At 37.0% G+C, this 25027-nt stretch overlaps 2 protein-coding genes across 6 annotated transcripts in view; one reads left to right on the forward strand and one right to left on the reverse strand.

Moving 5' to 3' along the window:
- The window catches only part of GRM1 (glutamate metabotropic receptor 1), a 396100-nt gene extending 386194 nt beyond the window's left edge, over positions 1-9906 (reverse strand). For 4 of the 5 annotated variants that reach the window (XM_072718885.1, XM_025997970.2, XM_025997973.2 and 1 more), the window contains exons 1-2: positions 9823-9906; positions 7364-8363 (exon numbers count right to left, since the gene is read on the reverse strand). In XM_072718885.1, the coding sequence (XP_072574986.1) occupies positions 7364-8063 (700 nt within the window). In that variant the 5' untranslated portion in view covers positions 8064-8363; positions 9823-9906. Of the gene's footprint in view, positions 1-7363; positions 8365-9822 lie in introns of those variants that run through there. The other variant, XM_025997971.2, reaches the window with a different exon arrangement.
- A 6640-nt stretch (positions 9907-16546) lies between these two features.
- Positions 16547-17940, forward strand: LOC112919437 (proteasome subunit alpha type-1-like). The gene is made up of 2 exons (XM_072718911.1): positions 16547-17156; positions 17362-17940. The coding sequence occupies exons 1-2, from the start codon at positions 16619-16621 to the stop codon at positions 17613-17615; spliced, it is 792 nt and encodes a 263-aa protein (XP_072575012.1). The 5' UTR covers positions 16547-16618; the 3' UTR covers positions 17616-17940.
- Positions 17941-25027: the final 7087 nt, after the last annotated feature.

Genomic DNA, 25027 nt, shown 5'->3' on the forward strand with positions numbered 1-25027 from the left:
CCCCTGAGGATAATAATAGTAATAGCAATAATAATAATTATAATTCCTTTAATTTATGTATTCTTAGTACCAACACCAGTGTCTGACACATAATAGACATATGTGCTTACCAGTGTATAAATGACCATGTCTTCATTAGAACACAAAATAAATTACTTGGTAATTTAAAAATTTCTCCCCCAAAACTTTTTGTACTCTAGTTGCTAATTTAAGCTTTTATCTGAATCATTTAGATAATTACCTTGAATCTTCAATTTCCTGGCCATGAAGTGACCAGATTAGATAATTCTAAAATTGATAAATGAGAATTTCTACCTAAACCAATAAATTCTCTTCACGAAAACATTAACACCATATTTGGTACAACAATGCTTCAAAGTCTAAGAAAGCAAAACTTCCCATGAGACTGAAGGGTCTTAAAATTATAATTTTTCTTATAAATTCAGATCTCAAATGTTATATGGACAGTCATAGAGAACAACTAGGCATGAAAAGCAAATAGAATAAATAAATTTGGACACATTAATTACATAAATATTCCTACATAAAAATTTTAATGATAGCTCTTTGATGGATAAGGCAGCCACATCCTTTTGGCTTTATGTCTCAGCCTGATTCTGTTTTGCAAGCATAGCCTCTCTAAAACCTTCTCCCACTGAAATGTTGCTTCCAATCTAATATCAGAACACATGAACTGTGAGTTGTTTTTCTTGTGGTGGTAGGTGCTCAATAAACTATTCCATCCTCCACTGTGATTTCCCAGCCCTCTGTGGTCTTATGATGGGGCATGCTGAATATATGGCTTCTGACAAATCTCTCCATGATGATACCACTGTAGCCATTACCAGGAAAGTCATCTATAAATCCACCAGTCATTGTATATTAGCACCATAGATCACGAGGAGAAAAATTGTAGTGCCTGAAGAGAAATGGCAACTGCCAAACAACATGATAGAAACATAAAAGAGGAATTGCCATCCCCATCTACCCCATGCAGGCCAACTATTTGTTCCAAAGGTAATGAAGTGACAGGGTGATTGGTGGCACAGAGGAATGGAGAAGAGTTCTGGCTGTCTCAAAATAATGAAGATGTCTCTTTCTTTTTATCCTTGTATTTCTCCTTGATCCTTTGCACATGGTAGCTATTTGCTAAATACTGATGAAATAACTTACAAAATGGTTTAATATGGTTACAAATGGTTTCCTTTAATGGTCTAGAAATATAGGAAAAAATAACAAATATAGAAACTCAAAAGTATAGCGATCTGGTGCCATATTCAGTAGGAATAAATGCCCTTATGTTTTTCAACAGGCTTCAAAATTACCACTGTATCCCAGCACATGTAACGATAATCATAATGATTACTTTGTATATTTTTAGAAAGATCTATAAATCTAGCACTCTTTTTTTAAAAGTCAGAAGACTGTATGGTATAGTTTGCAAAGTTCACCTTGTAAAGTGTTTAAGAAGTAAAGTACAGCATAGGGAATACAACAAATAATATTATAGTAACTTTGCATAGTGATAGAGGATAACTAGCCCTATGGAGATTATCACTTAATAATGTATGAAAACATCAAATAACTATATTGCACACCTGAAACTAGTAGAATAATGTATATAAGCTACAATTCAATTTTTAAAATGTAAAAAGTTGGAGTTTAAAGAAGCCAACTCTCAAGTAACCAGGTAAGTCAGCTAGAGAATCAAGGTTCTGAATGAATAAGGTTTTATTTGGATGTGAACACTTTTTTTTTTAAATCATAAGTAGAATACTTCATAACTATCCCTGGCTTTATTTTTGTCTATACACCAATGCTTGCTAATAATGTGTGTGCCTTTAGCTAAAGTACACATTGAATTAAATATATTAAATCTTAGTTCATGCTGTTTAAACCTAAAGAATCATGGTTTTAAAAACTACTCATGTCATGCCTGTAAATTACGTCAAAATTCTCCATGATTGCAAGACAAAAAACAGTTCAAAATCCTCCTTGTCCCTGACAAAGGAACACCTTTTATTGTTCCCAGCTATTTCAACAGCCTAGTACATAGAATTCCATGCAACTAACATTTTCATAGTTTCCCCCTTCCATTTAATAGATCTCCTTTATATGTTTCAGTAAAATTCATGTTAATTATCTTTGAATCACATCAAACTCTACTTGGGCATATCTTTCTTGAAACCAAAACTCTTTGGCACGTGCTTCAAGATTCTCCACTTTTTATCCTTATATCAATAAACAGTCACAGAGTCACAGAATATAGGAAACCACATTTGAGTTGCTATCTTTATTATTAGTTCTTGGATCACACTCTCCACTCCAGCCAAGTTAACCTACTTACTTTATCCCCTATAGGGACATTCTTACTATTGCTTCTAACTTTTGCAAATGTAATGTTAAACAAAATTCTTTTCTCTGGATGTTTTTCTAGCTAATTACAGTCACCAATATTTTCTTTAATGTTCCCTAAACACGTATAAGCTCATGTATCTAAATGTCTACATGTATCTTTTACTTGTTTTACATGTGTTCAAACTGTACCTCTTTTATAGTGTAAAGTACTTAATAACTGAGACCAGGTCTTCAAATTTTTTATATACACCTTTTGGTATAGTAAATCTTCAATTAGAGTTGAATATCTGATGGCTTTTCATTTAAATCACCTATATTGATATATTTCTCTATAAAGTGGTATGGTGCATATTGGAAAAGCATACTGTCAAGGAAATTCATAAAGGCTGAGTGACCACCAGAGTTAGACAGGAAGTAATTTGCTGGTGATGAGCGATAGGATTTTATGCTTGACCCTTTTTTACTTAGTTTCGATGTATATAATTAAATCCTAAAGGACATAAAGCTGATCCTAAGATGATGTTAAAATGAATTAAAGAATCAAATCCCAGAACTTACTGATAAGGTAGATTTAAGCTAATAATTTTACATTTAAAAGGAAATAAAAAACAAAGTCCTACTCTGAAAAAAATAACAATATCAATATGAATAACTTCCCAAGCATAAAAAGTAGGACATATGACCCAGCAGTAGTACATATCTTTTAAAAGACTTCTGGATAATAACTTATCTAAGACCTACTCGAGTTGTCTGTGATGATGCAGGAATTAAAAACTCAAATAAATCGGTGAGAGAACTGGTGAGGTATAGCATAAAGGACAGAGAATTTAGTGATGACAAATATCACATGGAACAGGAATTTAAGTTGTTTTTGGATGATTCCCAGTGGTTGATGGAGAATTAGTGGAAATTTCAGGGAGTCGAATCATTATATACAAAAGCTGACTAATAGGTGAAATTCTGCTTCTGAATTTAAGTCCTATATTCTCCCACTCTCACTAGAAATCCTAATCACAAATAGGAAACTCAGAGCATATGGGAACTACTTTTTGGCAAAGATAGTGGTGCTTTAATCATCTTTAGTTGGTTGACCTAAATAATCTTTGAAGACACTCCCATGGCTTATTTTGTGACAAAAATAGAGCAATTTATTAAAGTAACTTATTGTGAAATAGTTTGAAATCAAGATAAGAAAAATATGAAAAAAGTTGCTGGTGCATAGGTATAAAATATGGTATTTAGTAGAAATAAAATTCTTATATGTACCTTCAGTAGCTAAAGTAATAGTTCACTGACCCTGGAGGATTTTCATCTGATGTCATTAGACTTTTAGAGTATGTTTTATATCAAATAGAAAAAAAGGCTTCTAATAAGTAAAGGATGAAATTTTGAAAGCTCCCAAAAAGGGCAATTTCACATAAAATGTAAGCATCAAAAAAAGGTGCACTACAATGAAAATGTAACTGTTAACAAAAAAGCACCTTACAGTGAAGAGTACTGTATAGGAGCATAATTAAATTCTTTATCATAACAATACTCACCTGACCCTATAAGACAAAACACTGACAGAGAAAGGCTTAACACAAGTGAAAATGTATCCAATCAAAAAAAATTTTTTTGAAGCTACAAATTCAGGGAATATTCTTTATTGGACTTGCTCAATGCTCTTAACGTAATCAACTAGGAGTATTTTAAAGTATTGCTTTCTATAACTTTTTGAAATAAGTTTCATTCTTGATGGGGAATCTGCATTTCATTCCAAGGATGAAATTCAGTGTCCTTGGCCAAGATATTCTTCACAGAAGTAGGCTATTTTTGTATTTTATGCTTAGCATATTTAAAGACACATACTTCAGGTGAGCAGCTTGCTCCAAAATCCACTCAATTTTTACTTGTGAATAAAGCTCAATCATTCAGTACCCATCCTACCTCAATATTCTCCTCAAGAACCAATCCTGGAAGTTTTCTGGAGAGCCCACTGCAGGTAACCACATGTACACCAATTCTTTTGAGTCAGGGAAACTGACAGCTGTCATGGCCAGAGGATAAGTGTGGCACAAATTATGTGGGAGAAGACTGAAAAGCACATAAAAAACTATAACAACAGAATTCTAGCTAGATTAAAAAACAAACAACAAACAGAAAATATCTCCAGGCTTAACTGCAATATAAAATAAAATAATAAAAGGATATAAAAACAATTGGGGTATTCAAATAACAGGATGCCCCAACTGTGATTGTAAAGTCCATCAAAATTAACCATGGAAATGAAGATACACCAGCCTAGTCACTTGGTACTTTTGATTATTAACTGTACTAGCCTAACTTCTAATTAAAAAAAAAAAAAGATGATAAATTGGCTAATTTGGAAAGGAGAGGTGAAGGTCACTGGAGGTTCCAGAATTTCTAAGCTCCAAATTGCTAATATCCAAACTGGCCTCTTTCCTGAATAGTGCCCAGATGGCAGAGACACCACCGATATGTGGTCTTAGCTTCTTTTTGACAAGGAACTGTCACCAGTTGGTGACCCCATCAGTCTGAAGGCAGGAAAATTACTAAATGATGCAAGAAAATGCCTGCAGGCCAGTACACCATGAGTCCCTGAGATGAGCAGGAGGGCAGAACCTTAGGAAAAATGAATTTTCAGTTGGAGCTTATACAGAAGATACTGTTATCTTTCTTTGCAGATAGAAGAAAATAAAATCAATTTAGTTTCCACAGATATTATGTCTAATAAAAGAAACAAATTCTCCTTTAGAGTAAGGCCATATAAAAAAGGCAAGGTGAATGGTGTAAACTCTTGGTAATAGACACCAAAGTTAGCTCTATTGCTGTTCTATGAACACAATGTAGTCTGGAGTCAACTACTATAATACCATGGAGACATTATCTCTGCCACACACATCAGTCAGAAGGCAAAAAGGAAATAAAGTAATTCAAAGTAATATAAGGGTGAAATTTTAATGTGAGTCCTTCCTGAACAAAATTGGCAAATACAAGTCCAATTAATTTTCCAAAAACATAGTTCTACTTGTCAGAAAGCAACTCACTATTAGCAATTATTTTTAAGCAAAATGATGGAACTGGAAAACAAATTGAAGTTTATCTTCTCTCTACTCTTCTCTGTTCCAAAATAAATAAATATTATATTAAAACATGGAAAATAAAACTAGTGTATAAAAGTATGAAGTATTACTTCTAGATAGAGGAATTTGTATCTCTCATCTCTATAAGCAATTAAACCTAGCTTAATGGAGAGAATTATTTAATATATGTCACATCCCATCTAGATTTCACTGTTCCCTTTTAGAAAGATCTAATGCTGATAACTAACACATCTTGAATTTATGCTTTCAAGTTGTTCTGCCTAAACACTAGAGAAAACTATATTAAGCATTAAAGTATAGGAAATTAACAGTAGACATCAATATGCATGAAATTAACATTTGAACCTAAAAGTGTGTCTTTAAAAAGTTATATGAGATTTTTGTTGGAAAAGGGATATGCCATTCATTATTAAAAATCAAGATTCAGAAACATGAGTCGGTTGTTAGAAGTCACAATATTGCAGCAGAAAGTTTTTTTTTTCCCAAAAGCAAACTCTGAAATTATTATGTATTATTCTACATTATTTTTGTTTGTCCTGAAAGCTCTGCTCCCTTTATAATATTAAATCATTGGTTTTCATTAACAATCACCATATAACCACTTCAGTAAGAATGCTTCTTTATTTCTAAAATCAGACTTCACACCAGTAACTGAATATTGTGTAACTGTTAAAAGAATATGAAGTCATACCTTTCTTTCTTGGCCTTTTTTTTTTCAATAATTTGATAGTAAGAAATATGAATGCAGCAATATTCTCAAGATTCTCTTCTATATGTCAGCATATATACATGAACTGTTCTAGGCATTAATGCTTAAATCAGGCTCTTGGTTTCTTCAGAAACATAAGCATATAAGAGAGTTAAGAGTAGTTGACTCAAAAGTCTCATTTTATCCCCAAATGTATACAGGTCCCTCTCAGAGGAGGAGAGTAAAAGAAATCTTTATAAGAAATACTTTGTGAATTTAGGTGAGTAAAGCCATAAAAATCAATGTTTTTAATCTTAAGTAAATCTATTTCATTTTTAAAAGCCATTTTAAGACAAATGTCTACTATCCTTTTATTAGTAATGGATCTAACTAAATTCTAATAAGCAAAGTCACTGTGTAAGAAGAAAAAGACTAGACCAAAACTCAAATCCAAGAAGTCACCAGTGCTATTTCTCAAAAACAAGAAAATTCTTGGGAGGAGTGATGACATCTGGACAATTTTAACATATATAATAGAAAATAAATGGTTTAAACTATTTACTTTTCAAAAAAATAAAATAAACTATTTACTTTTCCATTGTATCTCAGACACTCTAGAATTTGAAATAAGTTTCTGATATATGGAGGGAGATGACTGCATTAATCCAACATTCACAGGTGAGCTTTGGATGTGAAAGAAGGGCCATATTAAGACAAAGAACCTTCAGCTGTTCAAGACAAGACCAAGCTTTCGAGCCCAATGCAGGGGATAGCATGTTTGTTTGTTTGGTTTTTTTGGTTTTGTATTTGTTTTCCTAATTGCTCATATTGGATTAGTCTGCTAAGCTTGGAAAATCATAGCCAGTCTCTTAACAGGAGTACACCACCTTGGGCAAACAAGCCTTTCAAACACAGACTCAGAATGTGAAGGCAAATATCTGAGTCCAGAAATTACAGCTGGACACTGTTTATGGAGAGTTCCTATCTTATAGGCTCCTCCTATCTCCCAAGCACCACGGGACACAGTTTTCCTACACCATTATTACAGAACGAGGATAAGAGGCAATGGCTTGGTGGGTGTGTACTGACAAGGGGTGAAGTCTGTTTCCCACAATGCTGTTAACAGACAGACAATACTAGGATCACGATGGCACATCATGCAACGGACTCGCCTTTCTCTGTACCTTTCTTTCCCAAATGCAATGCCTACCTTCTGTGTGGACTGCAGAGACATAGGTCCAATTGTAACGTTTGACTATGTCAAGCATTGCCCTTGCTTGCAAAGTGTCAGAAGGGACAACCCTCAGGAAGTATTTGTACAAAGTTTTGTCACTCAGGTCGATGCTCGTAGCAGAATATGCAATCTGGGGGATGTCGAAGAGCTGGAGCAGGTTCTGCACTTGAATGGCCACGGAGCTGGAGCCCGGGCCGATCACCCCCGCAATAGGCTTCTTAGTCCTGCCTGAGGGGAGGGACTGGCCGTCAGGCAGGCACCGGTTGAGCCCATCCTTTTCGTCTCGAATGGAAATCAGGGAGTCCCTGATGAACTCGATGCTCTGCTCCAGAGCCACGGAGGAGTGCCAGCAGGAGTCTCGGATCTCACTGCCCAGAGTGATGTTGGGCAGGAGCACGGGGTCCGCGTTAATCTTATCCAACGTGTGGAACATGGCCTCCACCCTCTGGATGCCGTACTGCTCCCTGATCTCTCCACACTTCCTCTCGGGCACCTTCTCGGCCGGGGGCTGGTGGTGGACTGAAAAGAGGGCCCCAATGATGACATCTCCGTCCATCCTGGCCACCGAGCGCTGAGACGAGGCTTCCGCCAGCGGCACCCCCCCGCCGGGTCCCCGAGGAAGAAGGGACACCTCCAGAAGGATCGCCGGGAGAAGAGCCCAGAGCAGCCGGGCCATGGTGCCGAGGACGCGGTGCGCAGCCCGCCAGCCGCGTCCCCGCGCGGGTCCCGCCGGCCGCCTCCGGGGCGCGCAGCCGAGGCAGATGCCCGACGCCGGCCTCTCCCAGCCGCGCGCTGCCTGCCTCTCGCCGCCGGCACCCCGCCTGCTTCTCCTCCTCCGGCCCCTCCCGGGCCCCCGGGCCACCTCCTTGTCCTGGAGGCGTCTCTAGGGGAATGCGAGCCCCCTTCTGCTCCGGTGCATCAAAGTAAACTGGTCACGAGTACAATGGGCGTCGTGGTGGCAGCCGTGAGCTGGACGCTGCCGACAAAAAAAGGATGAAAAGCGAAGCTCCGTTATCACAGGACCTTTTTTCAAAACTCCGGGTCAGTGATGTTAATAGCTGCCCGGTCCATTTCATTCCGGCACATCAAGGTATCGGCTTGGGAGGCAGCTATGGTCAGGGCGGGGGACGGTGCGTCCTGCCCGCAGTGCCCTCAGCGGTCCCCGGAGGCGCAAAGCCCCGCCGACCCTCCCCTTCCTCCAGCTGCGGGCCTTTTCCAGGACCCCAAATACCCATTACGCTTACAGGCTTGGGGGGGGGGGGGGGGGAAGGGAATAAAATGGAGGAGGAGCTAAATCGTTTAACCCAGGAGAACTTTCCGGATTTGAAAAAGATCAACTTTTCCCAGAAGAAATTTGGAGACTCATTATGAAGGTGGAAGCATTACTTCAAGATGAACACAAGAAAGGAGTGTACCTTTTACTTTGACTACAAGGGGTTGAAGAGACCTCAACATACAAACCGAGTAGTAAATATAATTTGCCAGGTTGAGGAAATCCATGTTAGTTACTAAGGCAACGCCTGGTAAAGTCTCGGCATGTCGGAGTTTGGTAGGTCTCCCACCCCCTCCCCCCTCCACCACCACCCCACACCTATCCGAGAAGTCAGGCTTACTGTAGATGTTCAGGGAGAAAGGGTACAGATAAGGTAACTTGTTTCCCGCGATGGAGGGTGGAGGGACGAGGTGGAGGGGGGCCCTGCACTCGCCTAAATTGGGACCTTTGGCTTTGCACATTTCTAGAAAGGGAACGGAGGGGAGCTTCCGTGTAGCTCTTGGCAGCGGTAGCCCAAGCCTGGCCGCGTTCAGAACCCTGGACAGTGCTCAGTCCAGCTGCAAACACGTTCCCCCGCAGGACCAGGAGGGGACGCCTTGATCAGCGAGTTGCAATTCTTTGACCCCCTCCTAATCCCTGACTTTGCTCTTTTAACCCTCCTCCCTGCATTCTTTACACACACACACACACACACACACACACACACACACACACACACACACCTCCCCTAGCCTCCCACCTCCCCTCCATTCTCATTCTCTTCGTCTTGGAGCCAGGGCTCCTGCAGGTATGTTCAAACCCGTTTGCTTCGGGGGCAGAGGCGCCAAATCTCAGCCGCCTGTGGGGCTGAAGTTGGCTCCCTCTCGTTCCTCCCAGCTCCCTTTCTCAAGGTGAGAATCGGACGAAAAGGAACTAAGGGAGCGGGCGGAGAGCAAGAGCACAGGACGTGAGCCAGGCAAAAGGAGGAAGACAACCCAGGCATCCATGGGTCCCGACACTTCCCAGGGATGCTAGACTAAAAGAAATAAATAATCGGAAGATGCCCCTGGGACCGGGAGGAAATCCCATAGATTGGGACTGTGTCTGCCAATGTGGGTGGGTTTCACCGCCCGGAAGTGTCTGCTCACCTGGATCTGCTTGGAGAATTGGACTTGAGACGTACCTGAGTCCGGGTAGACAGCGCTACGGTCCTCGGGCCAGAACACCGCTCGGGCCACGCTCGGTTCGCGGACGCCTCAGCTCTAATCCAGACGGTGCAAGGATGCGATCTGGGCTGTACACTAGTGCCCTCTTTCTTCAGCACTATTTTACCGCAAGGAAAAAAAAGAGGGAGGGGGAGGGGGGAAAAACAGGTCACCCAAGGCTTGTCTATTATCTCATGCATAAAAATCAGTGGTTGGATGGAGGGGGGAGGGAAAGAAGGCTAGGGAGAAATGAGACATATTAATTTCTCTACTACCAGAGGGTTCTTAAAGAAACTGCCAGATATATAAATAGTCAGATCTGGCAAAAGGAGTGGGGAGCTTCTTAGGCTGCTTTAGGTGAATATTCTTTGTATATATTTCAAGGACCCAAATATATTTTCCCTGAAGTAAAGCCCCTACTTGAGGGACACAGAATTAATACATGTGTAGACATCTAGAGAAAGTCTATTAGTAGGCTGCAGGGGAAAGGCTGCATAGGGTGGGAGTAGGGAAAGGAGAGATATGCACATCAGGAATCAAGGTAAGCCAAAGGAAGAGAAGCAAACATTGGCTGCATTTTGCAGGTCAAGATGTAACTAAATTGGGATGAAAGTCAAGTCACACGAAAACACTGGAGTGAAAAACACTTATCCAAATTCCTCCCAGGCTGCTATCACCCTCCCGACAGGTCTCCAGTGTTGCTTCTTACTGTGTGAAAAGTGGAAGTTAAATCACATTCCTCTGGGAACATGTTGGCTGAGCAGAATGTGTCCCAGCTGCTTCAGAGGGGAAAGTGACAGTGTGCCTTTCCACTCTTGTTCAAGGCTTTCTATTTGTGTCAACTCCAGAGAAGAGAGATCAGCTTATGTGGGTCCCTTATAATCACCTTGCTTGTGTCATCATTATTCTATGGACTGGTGCCATGTCCAGCTGGAAGGGACAAACCACACATGGTATTTTTAAATACTTTTTTTAGTGTGTTCCATGAAACTTAAGAAAGGAAACAATATCTCCTGTCCAGAACAGATTCTCTTTCTCATTCTGGTTCTGCTTTTATCCCCAAGTGTCAGATTTTTCTGGACTTTAAGAAAGGATTGGTTTTTAAGGAGGATTGGTTTTTCTTTTCTCTTTCCACAAATAATGCACTGAATCAGGTAATGGCCTTTAGACGTAAAGGTTCTCAGTTCTGAAAGTAATAGTATATTTACTCAAGGAAAATAGGAAGAAGTCAGTTTCTCTCTTCACACATAGGGTAAAATGACTCTCTGCCTGTACCCTTAGAGAGATGTCTGCTCTAAGTAGAGCAGGCCAAAAGTGTTCACAGTGCATCGTATTATCTCACTTATTCTAATAGTCATTTAAGTTCCATTTTAGATAATGTTATTCTAGTAAGACAAGCCTAAACATGATTTTCCTGGAATATTTCATAGACACAGTGAACATACAAAGATTTCTGTGCATATAGAAACTATTAAATATGATTTGCAGGATTAGAGAAAGCAATGTCTCTGAAGTCCACATTTAGCTTCAGTGTGTACTCTTCAAAGCTGAATATTTTTAACACATTGCATTGACATAGTTTGGGAAAGAATCTGCTACTGGGGGAATAATTAATATTCATATTTATTTGTTCTTAATACAGTCCAAGTAAAAACTACACATTCAGGCTGGCTGAAACAAATCATTTTAAAGAGGAAGAACTTAGAGATTTTAACATAGAAGATTTATATGCATGCATAAATTAAATAGTGCAGGTGTTAAGAAAATTTTTGGTCTCAAAAGTCTTGACTCGATTTTATCAATTTAATTTATTGTTAATTACTTAAGACCCTTAGAAAGCACAAGGACAAAAAAAAGTCAAGAAGAAGGCATTGAGAAAGAAGACAAGATTAGCCAAATATGCTCTTTCTTTCTGAAAATTAACACATTATCAAAGCAGGGAGGGTGTAATACATGTACAGACAACTCAGGAAAGGTTCTATTAGTAAAAGTGAAGAAAATCACTAAGAGAATGAGTTACATACAAATTAACAAATATAGGTGTATACATTAATATAAGCATACATACTAATTTATAAGAGTTCAAAAAATGTTAAAGGTCCATGAATGCAGAAATGCTGTCAGTGTAAATATTTATTCAGTGCTAGTAGTGTAGAATATTACATTCAGTATGTGATTTTGCAAGGTAGAAAGTGTTATGAGTATTTTGATTTGGGAGATCTATTTTATACAAAATGCAGTAGAGATTGAGTGAAAGATCACCCAAATATTATCTTAAGACAATGATTTAAGGTGTGACTGTAACAATAAAGACAAAAAAAATGCTCATTGTTCTTATATGGTAATGAAACAACATTATCCATAAACAAAATTGTGTCACTCTCCTTAAGAATGTATACACAATTTTCATTGCTCTCTGATCATAAAGGATATCATAGAAGAACTGGTCTAGATTTTAAATAAGCAAAAGGATGTAAAATTTTCCTCATGAATTCAGTTAAAGATTCATATTTTTCAAAGTGAGCAAGAATAAGATTTTTTTAAAAATAAAAAGATGGATAAGTTAACCACATCTTCCAAATTATAGTGTACCTTAGGGGGTGCTTTGAAAAATACTTTACACAGTCATTGGAATATGGAAGTGAAGCATACACAGAGGTAATAGACTTATAACTGAAGAGGCAGTACTGACTGAACATAGAAATGGGATCAAAGAAGGTCTTTGTAGAAAATTGATTTGTGGAAAATTGATATGTATTGTATTACTAAGGAAATATAATTATGTTCAAGTAGATCAATGTTGTGGAAAGCAAATACCATGGTTTTCCATAAAATAACATGTTCCGTGGACAATTAATTTAATCTAGTGTTACATTTCTTATATTCTTATATTTAATTCATGGGTTCAGCAAGATAACTCAAGCCCCAATGAGATTTTTCAGTTTCTTTATCCAATTTTGTTTGTACATTGCTTAAATCAAGAAGGAAACTGCTATATCCTCATAGAATGCAATGCTCTGAAGCAAAGACAATAAAAATTATAAAATAAAATCCCTTTATTTTAGAAACTCAAAATATTGTTAGGAAACATGATTAACAAAGTAAACAAAATATTTTTAAAAAACTAAAATAAGCCAAATTTAATATACATTCAATTGATTTATTGGTCTGATTAATTAGGCTATAACTATATATGCAGACATAGGACCAAAAGCATCAGTTTTCATGAGCAAAAAGAAATCAACACTGGCTCTGTGGACTCATTCAGATAGACTAGAACACACGCATTTTGCCACATAGTGTTCCATCACAAGTATCCAAACATTTATGTTTAAAGTATTAAAATGCTATTAAAGAGAATAAGGAAAACACAATTATTCTGAAAGCACAATGAGGGCTACAATCATTGCCTGCTTTATACCCTGCTGTATCCCATTGTCTAAGATAATGTCTGGTTCAATAGGGGCTAAAATGTTTGTTGAATAAATCAATGGATATACTCTCCCAGAACACTAAAAATATTATTTTTTATGCCTTTCTTTAAAAATTTCAAAGCCAAGTAGTTTCTAGATATTTCTGAGTGATTATTATTATAATGTTAGAAGAGTAATTACTTTGCAACTATTTCTCAAGTGCAAGTAACTAACCCAATTAGTATTAAATCATTGGAAACATATTTATACTACAAATTTTGTTTCACTTGAAGTATTAAAATTTGTTCCAAATGTGAAGAAACCACTTTCATTATTGTACTGCATTTGCACCAATAGCAAATAAAAGCTTAAAATTTTTATGAGGGTAAAAAGAAGATAATACATAAAGGGAACTTCACCTTTATCCAGTGTTGTGGCTATATGATTTGAAAATAACCACTTGAAAAGATTCTCAGAACCATCATATGAGAACTGTAAAACAAGCATAGTATCCTAGTCCTGGAGAAGGGAAAATTGAAGAATTTGAAAATTCAAGAATCTGTTCCTTGCCTAAGCTTAGTGAACAAATCAAACTACTGTATCAAACTACATTTATTCCAAATTCATTAGTTCATAAAGACCAATGATATGGACTGAGGTGTTACTTATTTTCATTTTACTGATGAAATGTCTTTAAACTGATGCTCTCTTCTCAGAAAATGCTAAAGTGATAAAGAAAGTGAATTTGAATTTCTTTCCTTTTGGGCCTTTCATCAGTTGAGGGCATAAGCATTACAGGTGATTGTTCTATTTGCTTAAAATAGCCATCTTTTATAACAGTTCTAATAACAGCAGTAACCTACTTGCATAGTCTCACAGTCAACTTCTGAACAATTAAGAAGGGAAAGTATCTAAATTTTCATATCCAGCAAAAGCCTTCATTAGAAAATGATTTATATTAATACAGTTTCACCTACACAAGAAATTAAATTATTATTCCTGTTTAAAAAGCAATATATTGTATTCCTACCTCACTGTAACAGAAAATCTACTACATGGTTGTTATCCCTCCAGCACACCACCAAAATAGTGATCTACCTAAAACACAGAACTTCTCGTTTCAACTTCATGGTTCAATATCTACAATATATCACAGTTGCTAATGGAATAAATGTCTAAATTCCCCAACTTGGCAATCAAAATCCACTGAATGGGGAGGGGGTTCATTCAAGCAATACATAGTAACAACTTGTATCTATTCCTTCCCTTCTCTAAGGTGGACAAAGTTGGAAGTGAGCAGCTGACCAGAGAAAGCTGTCTCAAATGCTCCTGAGGAGGCATCAGAAGAACAAAGGCAAGTTTTGGAAAGTTTCCTAGGTAATTCTGATGTGACCTTTAATTGAAAGCTACTGACAAAATTTTATTCCATTCTCCTACTTACACTTTCTCTAACCAAATAAGCATTGCATTTTTCCATTCTTAAGGTCATACCTCTCACTCCATAAATAAATAAATAAATAAATAAATAAATAAATAAATAAATAAATAAATAAATATTTACCCATCTTTCTTTTCTTTTTTTTTACGTACTTGCCCTTCTTCAAAATTCATTTCAAATTCAGCTTATCCATGAAAGCTTCCAGTTCCAAAGGAAATCATGGGGAGAAGGGAGTGCTCATTTGGCATTTTTACGTGAGATGACACTGTAAATAATATTTCTCATTTTCTTAAATTTGTATTTTACTTAGCCTCATTCACAATTGCTGCTGTCACTTTCGAAATAATGATTTAGGGCAGCCCAGATGGCTCAGCAGTTGAGCGCCACCTTCAGCCCAGGGCGTGATCCTGGAGACCCAAGATCGAGTCCCACATCAGGCTCCCTGCTTGGAGCCTGCTTCTCCCTCTGCCTGTGTCTCTGCCTCTCTCTCTCTGTGTGTCTCTCATGAATAAATAAATAAATAAATCTAAAAAAAATAGTGATTTATCCCAACTATATTGCCATTAATAAAAATAATTTACTAATTATTTAATAAATAGTAATACATTTTTAAAATATCATTAGTCTCAGTAAATAATCATTCTTTCAGTGTGGATTCAATTTTCTGGGAGTGGACAATTGTTACCAAAATTATTAAATAATAAAAAGTAACCAAATTCCTTGAAGAGAGAGAACTATGTCTTGCTCACAATTCACTCTCTAAAACCTTAAGAGAAAAAAAAAATAACCTTAAAGAGTAGCTATAACTCAACAAGTATTTGTTGAATAAATGGATAAGTTTTGAATCATAAATGAAATGTGATTCTGAAGAAATTATATTTCTTTGGCTCTAAGAACAATTTCTGAAGATTGGGTCCAAAAATATTTGAGCAACTGCAAAATCATTGACTTTCTGAATGAAGTAACAGTCATTTGGATATAAAAATATGAATCAAAGTCTATATTTTTTAATTATCATTATTTTTGGTCACATAATTATATGATTTATTGGGGGTTATTTAGGAAATAATGATTAAAATTTAAAACTTCATACACTATTTGATTTAAATTTTATTTTTAAAAAACATGCAAGATGCATATACAACTAAAGGAAATTACATCAAAATATTAACAGTTACTAGCTAAAGAATGTAGTATAATTGATAATTTCATTTTTTCTGTATTCTTTCCTAGAATTTCTGCAATAAATATGTGTTAATGTATTAAAATGTTCCACTAAGATGGAAAGCAAATCAAATAGTTACCAAATATCTTCTATAAATGATGGTGGGTTCAAAGAACCAAGTTTACTAGGTCATAGCTGCTATCTTCACCTGCTTTATCCACCATCTAAGATATTCCATTACCCTTTTTATGTAATAAGAACTCTTTTGAATACTGCAGACACCATAGTAAACAAGATACATCTCTGGCCTTCGAAGAGCATGGAGTGAGAAACACAGCTGGTAAATAACAAGTCCAGAAAAGTGTGGAAATCCAAAGCTCTATGGAACCATGTGGGAAGGGCACTAATGTTTTATTCAAAGATCAAGAAAGGCCTACCAGAGAAAGTAACATTAAAACAAAGATTGAGAAACAAGTAGGAGTGACCTACATGAAGAGAAGAATGAATAGGCAAAAACATAGTCCAGACAAAGAAACAGCAATAGTCTAGAAACAAAGGAGAGTGCAGGTGTTCTAGGGGAACTATAAATGATTGGCAATTCCAATGCAAAGTAATTTAGGATGGGAGTAGAGGTAAGCTGTTCCTCTGAGAAAGAAAGACACAATAAAGTGCTTTGTAAATCATGTTAAAGAATTTGGAGAGGCGCTCCTGAAGCCGCCACCTCTGCGGGAGGCCGCAGCGGGACCCGCGCCGGAACCATGTTTCGCAACCAGTATGACAATGACGTCACTGTTTGGAGCCCTCAGGGCAGGATTCATCAAATTGAATATGCAATGGAAGTTGTCAAACAAGGTTCAGCCACAGTTGGTCTGAAATCAAAAACCCATGCAGTGTTGGTTGCATTGAAGAGAGCACAGTCAGAGCTTGCAGCTCATCAGAAGAAAATTCTTCATGTTGATAACCATATTGGTATCTCAATTGCGGGACTTACTGCTGATGCTAGACTGTTATGTAATTTTATGCGCCAGGAGTGTTTGGATTCCAGATTTGTTTTTGACAGACCTCTTCCTGTGTCTCGTCTTGTATCTCTAATTGGAAGCAAGACCCAGATACCAACACAACGGTATGGCCGGAGACCATATGGTGTTGGACTGCTCATTGCTGGTTATGATGATATGGGCCCTCACATTTTCCAAACCTGTCCATCTGCCAACTATTTTGACTGTAGAGCCATGTCCATTGGAGCCCGTTCTCAATCAGCTCGTACTTACTTGGAGAGACATATGTCTGGGTTTATGGAATGCAATTTGAATTTATTTTTTTTTTTAATTTTTTATTTATTTATGATAGTCACAGAGAGAGAGAGAGAGGCAGAGACACAGGCGGAGGGAGAAGCAAGCTCCATGCACCGGGAGCCCGACGTGGGATTCGATCCCGGGTCTCCAGGATCGCGCCCTGGGCCAAAGGCAGGCGCAAAACCGCTGCGCCACCCAGGGATCCCTGGAATGCAATTTGAATGAACTGGTTAAACATGGTCTGCGTGCCTTACGAGAGACACTTCCTGCAGAACAGGACCTAACTACAAAGAATGTTTCCATTGGAATTGTTGGTAAAGACTTGGAGTTTACGATTTATGATGATGATGATGTATCTCCGTTCCTGGAAGGTCTTGAAGAAAGACCACAGAGAAAGGCACAGCCTGCTCAACCTGCTGATGAACCTGCAGAAAAGGCTGATGAACCAATGGAGCATTAAGTCACAAACCAGTCTATATGTGTATTATCAAATATGTAAGAATGCAGGAGCCCTTACTGATGACAGTAATCTATACTTTGAACCAAAAGATGTGGCGTGGTCTTCTGGTATGTTTTAGGAATCGGTCCAGATGTGTTTTTCCCAAGTAACTTGTCTGAACCATATAATGGTGTGCATTTTTCTTTGAGAGGATCTATATAATCATTTTCTAGAAAGTATAGTTATCTGTACTAATGTTTTTATATGAAGAACATAGTGTCTTTGTGGTTTTAAAGACAACTGTGAAATAAAATTGTTTCACCTGAAAAAAAAAAAAAAGAATTTGGAGAGATTGTAGCAAATAGGCCTAATAAGGTTGAAATTGGTGGAGGAAGGATAAGTCAAATCGTTATATTTAAGATTTGGAAAGATGACTCTGATAAAAGTGAAATTATGGATTTCAACAATGTGAGAAGCAAGAACAATTTAAAAGCTGCTAGACTTTAGAAGAAATCAGAGAAGAATATCTTTGTAAGTTTGAGGAATGAAAATATATCTTAGACACAAAATGCCATAAATTTTAAAAATTAAGAAATTGGACTTCATCAAAATTTAAAATGTCTGTTCCTCAAAAGATATTAGTAAGAAAAGAAGAATACAAGCTACAGATGGGAAATATGTGGCAGACAGAGGGATAGAGATGTATATGACAGAGGTCTTATATCTAGATTACGTGCATAATTGCATTATCTGCTTGACACAGGTTTATTCCTTGAGTATGAGTAAATTACTAAAGCTCAGAATTTTCATGAAAAAGGTTGCTTTGTAGGCTTAATAATAAAGTTATTTTCCATACTTAAATAAACTCATTTAAATCATTCAGATATATTTAATTTATACTGATTTATAAATCCTTTACATGGCCAACCAGCCAATCCAGTTCACCATGGAAGCACTTAACAATCAATACACCATGCTGTATCATTAATACAATTGGGAATATCATATTGATTCTGGTAGCTGGCCCCAGCAAACCACACCAACTAGTTTGGTTGACCACCTATAATCCGAGATTAGGATTCTGAAGTAAGCTTATTATTGCAAGTTCTTGAAGATTGAAACACAATAATTTCTAAGGTATTTCTGCATTTCTTGCAGTTAATGCTTTTCCTGCTTAAATGTCATTTTTCCTACCCTATAAGTCATGATAAGTTCACATGATTGTGAATTTACAACTACTTGAACAATTAGGAAATTTATAAAGTCTTGATTTTTCAAGCTTATGGCATAAAAATCTGGTATTCTAAAAGAGCTGAGGAAGATGTGAAAGCTAATTACATAATAATAATGATAACAATAGTAGTTGTTAGTAGTGATGATGGTAACAAGGTAGCAGAAAAGATCCCAGGTAAAAGCTCTAAGAAACTTCAAGTGGCTGAAGAAAAAGAACCCAAAAGAGGGGAGGGGCATCCAAAGAAGTATAAGAAAAACCAAGACACTAAGATGTTAAAGAAGCTAAGAAAGAAGAGGACTTCAGGGAGTAATGGGTGTGCAGGATGTTGCTGAAACACACAAATTATGATTAGAACATAAAAGTATCCCCTGAATTTAGTGACATGGAGGAAACTGGTAGCCCTAGCAAGAGCAATTTGGTCAAGTGCTGGGAGTAGAAACCAGACTGAAGTGATTTGTATAATTAATCAGACACAGAACAATCCAAGAGAATTTACAGACTCATTTTTAGAATTAATGAGAATTCTGCAAAGATGCTATACCAAAACCAACTTCTTTCCTACATACTAACAAGTAAGAGAAAAAATCTAATTAAAAAAATTCTTTGGTGGCACCAGTGTGGTTCTGTCGGTTGAACATCTGGCTCTTGATTTTGGCTCATGTTATGATCTCAGTGTGGTTAGACTGAGCCCTGCTTTGGGCTCCACTCTCAGTGTGGAGTCTGCTTGTACCCTTCCCTCCCCTACTTGTGTTCTCTCTCTCTCTCAAATAAATAAAAATTTTAAACAATATATTCTTTAGGTCTGGGTAAAGAAGGCAAGTTGAATGTATTCATTTACTTTTGTTTTCTTATTAAACCTCATTAAAATGACAATAAAGATACTCTTAAACCATAAGGCAATGAAAATAGGAAATGAGAAAATGTGGCAGGAAGAATTAAGACATAAGCTAAAAAAGCAACTGATTTTGAGAAGATTCAAGCAAGTTAAATTTTATATTGGCAGTGAGAAAATCCATGGGCAATTTACAGTTATACCACAGAACCTATATCCATAAATTGGAGGCACCAGCTACCTCTAAAAGTAGATATGAGAGTGAGGCTAAAAAATAAGAGAATTGGTTAAAGTTTAAGATGCAGATAGAGCCTCAGACCTCCTCATTTATTCCAGATAGCTAGTTAACAGCTTCTCCTCCCTCATCATACAGAGGAAAGCGGAGGGAAATACAGATCTGAATGATGAGACCCACTCATCTGCCCTCCACCCCTACTCATCTATCTGAAAACTGGCATCCAAGTTTATGTCTTCCATATAGGAAATTGGAAGATGCTTCCCTGGGTAATCTTATGAGTGATGGGTTCAAAAGGAAAGGCTCAAGTATTCTTATGTTAAAGGTCTGTAAGAGAGAAGCCAAGCCAAAATACCCTGCAATACACAGATGGGCACGAAGGCTTTTGATTAGCTTTTAGTTACAGGAAAATGAAATAATTTGCCCATGTCGTGCAGCTAATAAGTGTCACAGTTAGGATTCAACTTAAGTCTCTCTAGTTCCTTAGTCCATGCTCTTAACTGCTATATTCTGCTGCTCTCAAAAGGTTAAGGATGGAGGAAACTTATTGATCATGGATTCAAAGTTCTACTAAAATGTGTATTAGAAGGGTTTGAGAGGGTCAGGGTGGAGTTTGAGCCAGTGTAGATGATACTCACAGCGATAACTGATGATAGAAAAGGCTTACTTGCACTCTAGGAAGGTGACCATGTGTCTGGTTTGCCCAAGACACATCAGTTTATTCTTGTTATAGATTAATTAATGCCTGTTAATTTTTAGTGCACTCTTTTAGCTTTAAACGTATCCTGATTTGAACAATAAAGTACATAGTCACTTGTCAATGATCAATGTCTCCCAAAGATAGAAGGAAAGGAAAATTTAATTACAACAGTTTAAAGAGTAACAAATAAACCTGATAGTCTTCTTCTGGGCCCAGGGATTAGGCTAGATCTCCTTTCCCTCCTGCTTAGTGGATGTGGTCAAATTCAGTATATACAGCATGACTCTAACAGTAAGCAAGCGTAATTCATCTTCACAGGAGAATAATCATCTTGAAAAACTATGTCCCATGCTCTCTGATAAATTTTTATTTCTGCTCATTCAGATCTAGCAGACCTTCGGTGTCACAGATTATTTACATTTTAAATTTTGACTAGGATTAGGTTAAATTCTAAAGCGACCTTCCTTTGAAAGAAGAAAGAATCTGTAACGATTGCCCCTTGTCCTTTCTTAAAATTACTGTCAATAAAATAAACTCTTTTCATGTTCCAGAATCAATTCAAACTGTAGATGAAAATTGCTTTCTTGTAGCAGGAAATGATAAAAGGAAATGTACCAGGGATGTTAACAGAGATATGGAGATTTTGTAAGCCATAATATCCAATCCAGGACATGCCATATCCTAGAATATCTTCAATTATCTTTTGGAGATTTTGGTGGTTTGGTATATAAGGAATTAATTAATTAATAGATTAATCTATCAACTCACATTCCCACAAAGAAATAAGAAAATATAAATGCCAGTATAGTTACATGATTAATAAGTAAGCAAACACAATTAATTAAGTAAATAAATAATTTAAACACTATAGGAGAGTGAGATTAAATGAACTTGGCATGCACTGCCATGTTACAAATTCAATATGAGTTACCTTAGTATCTGTACAGGGAGACTTGTGGTATATGTACCGCATGTGAAAATCTAAGTAGGCCTAAAGATTTATTCCCAAGATTTTATAAATCTGGGGATTGGATTTCATAAGATATTTTCTACTTCAAAGAACCATGAATCAGTTCAATCAATCAGTAAAGAGCTCAATCTTCCATGAGACTTTAAAGGATACAACACTATATTTCTATGATGATTTAAATGTGATCTCTCCAGCCTGACTCACATCTTATAGTTAATATTCACTTATCAATGTATCTCTCTACTGGCCTCATGAATGCTCCTCTTACTCTTGCCTCTTTATCTCATGCTTGTCGTCTCCCTGCCATGCCAATCTCATCCACCCCAGAAGGGCTAGCTCTTGTTTCATCTTTGTTGGGATGTTTTCACAAAACATTGATCTTCACTGACTGCTGCCTTTTCTCATCTCTTATGAACAGTGTCACTTAGATTTACAAAAAGAAAGTATCTATTGTACATGTCTTACATGATCAAGAAGAAAAGACTACATGATTCTTGAGTTTAAGTATCAAATCAAATTGTATACTTGACACCTATGTTACAGACCCATGCACATAAGAGATTCTCAATTACAATGTGTTGTATTGAAAAATAGAAAATTCTTAGAACAGTATGGGAGGAAAGACCCCAAAGTGGAATGTAAGAAATTTCTAGGTTTCTTTCCAGCTTAAGAGTGTAGAGTGGCCATTAAGTGCTCCCAAAATTAAAGAGGCTTTATTATAAGGATTCCTAATTCCTTTTCAAAACAACACTTAGCTTCACTGTGAAGTTGGGTTTTCAATTTCTGACTCAAATTCCAGTAGTGATTTCAATTTTAGCCTTGATTCTATATACTGACAATTCTATTTTCTTATCTCTCTGTGGGTATAATTACCTTGTAATAATTACCTTGTAAGTGATTTGATGAGTCAAAGTTTTAATAGTACTGTGAAAAAAAGGCCTATATAAAGGTGCATCATCAATGACGCAAATAATGTACAAATAATATGTTTCATTGGCTTTTAACTTGCTTTCCTAACATGTGGATACACAAGAGCATATATCATCAACTGACTGATGGATAAGCATTTTACCACAACAGAAATACTGAAAATAGACAATGGGGAGAAAAGTGCATAATTTGAACTATACATAAAAAGAAAATCCATTTCAAAATTGATTACAAACAATAAACTAGTTATACATATTACAGTTGAGTTTGTCATTTACATAAGAAACTTCATATATTTCATATGCATCTATTTTTAAAGTAACAGTATATACACCTTAAATGATCAATAACTACTATTATAAAATATTTATGAAAAAAATTTAGTTTTGAAGCTAAATTCATTATTATTTTTTTAATGTTTTTAGTTTTTATTTTTTTATTTATGATAGTCACACAGAGAGAGAGAGAGACAGGCAGAGACACAGGCAGAGGGAGAAGCAGGTTCCATGCACCGGCAGCCCGACGTGGGATTCGATCCCGGGTCTCCAGGATCGCGCCCTGGGCCAAAGGCAGGCGCCAAACCGCTGCGCCATCCATTATTAAAGCAAAAATTCAACTCTTGGGGCACCTGAATGGCTCAGTGGTTGAGTGTCTACCTTAGACTCAGGTTGTGATTTTGGGGTCCTGGAATAGAGTCCCACATCCGGCTCCTAGCAGGGAGACTGCTTTTTCCTCTTCCTATGTCTCTGCCTCTCTCTCTGTGTCTCTCATAAGTAAATAAATAAGATCTTTTAAAATATCCAACTATTAAAGCAACAAAACTTGTATATTATGAAGGTATAAAATTCTTTCACATATCCCTATCACATTACTTCCAATTTTATTCCGCAAATGAAAGAAGGGAAGAAAATCCTTAAAGTCCTTTTAAACATCCTCAGTGTAAGTAGTGTGGTAGTTTGCCTTGAAAAGTCTAAAAGATATTATTCTCCAGGTTCAATCGCAGAAACAGAGAATGACATGAAAGAAACCATCCAAAAGAAACAATGCATCTTAAAATTTTAGAGCTGGAAAGGCCTTAATCCCACTCTCATAGCACATCAAAGAGCAATCTAAGGACCAAAGTGATATATGACCAAGGTTTTACATGTCAAAACCAAATGTAGAATGTTAATATTCTGACTCCAAGCAATTCTTCCTATATCTTTTGATATTCTACTATGATTCAGTCATTCAATAAACATTGAGCACTACTGCAGGCCAGATAACATGTTAAATGTGAAGGACAAAAGTGTAAGTTCTTATACTGGAAGAGTTCACAGCTGTTAGAGAAGATAAATACTTAAACACATAGAATGAGGACGCTTGGTTGAGCAACAGTGGTTGAGTGTCTACCTTTGGCTCAGGTTGTGATCCCGGGATCTTGAGATGGGTCCTGCATCGAGCTTCCTGCAGGTAGCCTGCTTCTCTCTCTGCCTATGTCTGCCTTTCTGTGTGTGTCTCTCATGAATAAATAAATAAAATCTTTTTAAAAATAAACATATAAGGGGATTCCTGGGTGGTTCAGCGGTTTAGTCCCTGCCTTCAGCCCAGGGCGTGATCCTGGAGTCCCAGGATCGAGTCCCCCATCAGGCTCCCTGCATGGAGCCTTTCTCTCTCTTTCTCTCTCTCTCTCATTCTCTCTCTCTCTCTCTGTCAAAAATAAATAAAATCTTAAAAAAAATAAAAATAAACACATAGATTGAAGTGTAACACAGTAAATGTTATAATACAAAAGAGGAATGAGCCAATAATTTTGTTCAGGTCAAAGGCAATCAGTTTACCCCTCATAAAGTGATCCAGGTCTTTAAAAGATGAAGGATGTCTTAACAATTACTTCAAGGTTTGGCTGGAAATGACAGAAATTTGTTTTCTCATAGTTCTAGAGGCCAGAAGTCTGATATCATGGTGTTGGTAGACTCAGAACCTTCTAGAGGTTCTGAAGGAGACTCCATTCTATGCCTCAATCCTAGTTTCTGCTGGCTGCTGGCTTGTAGACACATTACTCCAATCTCGGAACCAGTCTTCATACCGTCTTCTCTTCTGTGTGTGTTTTTTGCCTTCTCTTTTACTATAAGGAAACTTGTCATTGGATGAGGGTCTACACTAATCCAGATCTTACCTCAAGAACCTCACTATGATTACACCTACAATGATCCTTTTCCCAAATAAGATCATTTTCACAGGTTCTAGATGAACATATTTCTTAGGGAGCCATTTTTCAACCCATTCCAGAGACAGCCAAATTTTCACAAGTGTAAAAAGTTTGAAAGACTATTCCAATAAATAATGGCATATGGAAATGAATAAAAATCATGAAAGAGCATGCCATTTTAGGGAAAGAGCAATAAGTGTAAAATAATTAGGATGAACCTGGAAAAGGGATAGGAAAGAAGGTTTAAATATCAGGTTGAGGTCACATTGAGAAGTGCCTTATAAGCCAAACTAAGATTTTAAACAAATCAAAACAATTTTGAATAGTATTCCTATAACAAC

This window comes from Vulpes vulpes, chromosome 1 (genome assembly GCF_048418805.1).
Source record: "Vulpes vulpes isolate BD-2025 chromosome 1, VulVul3, whole genome shotgun sequence".
Taxonomy (NCBI): Eukaryota; Metazoa; Chordata; class Mammalia; order Carnivora; family Canidae; genus Vulpes; species Vulpes vulpes.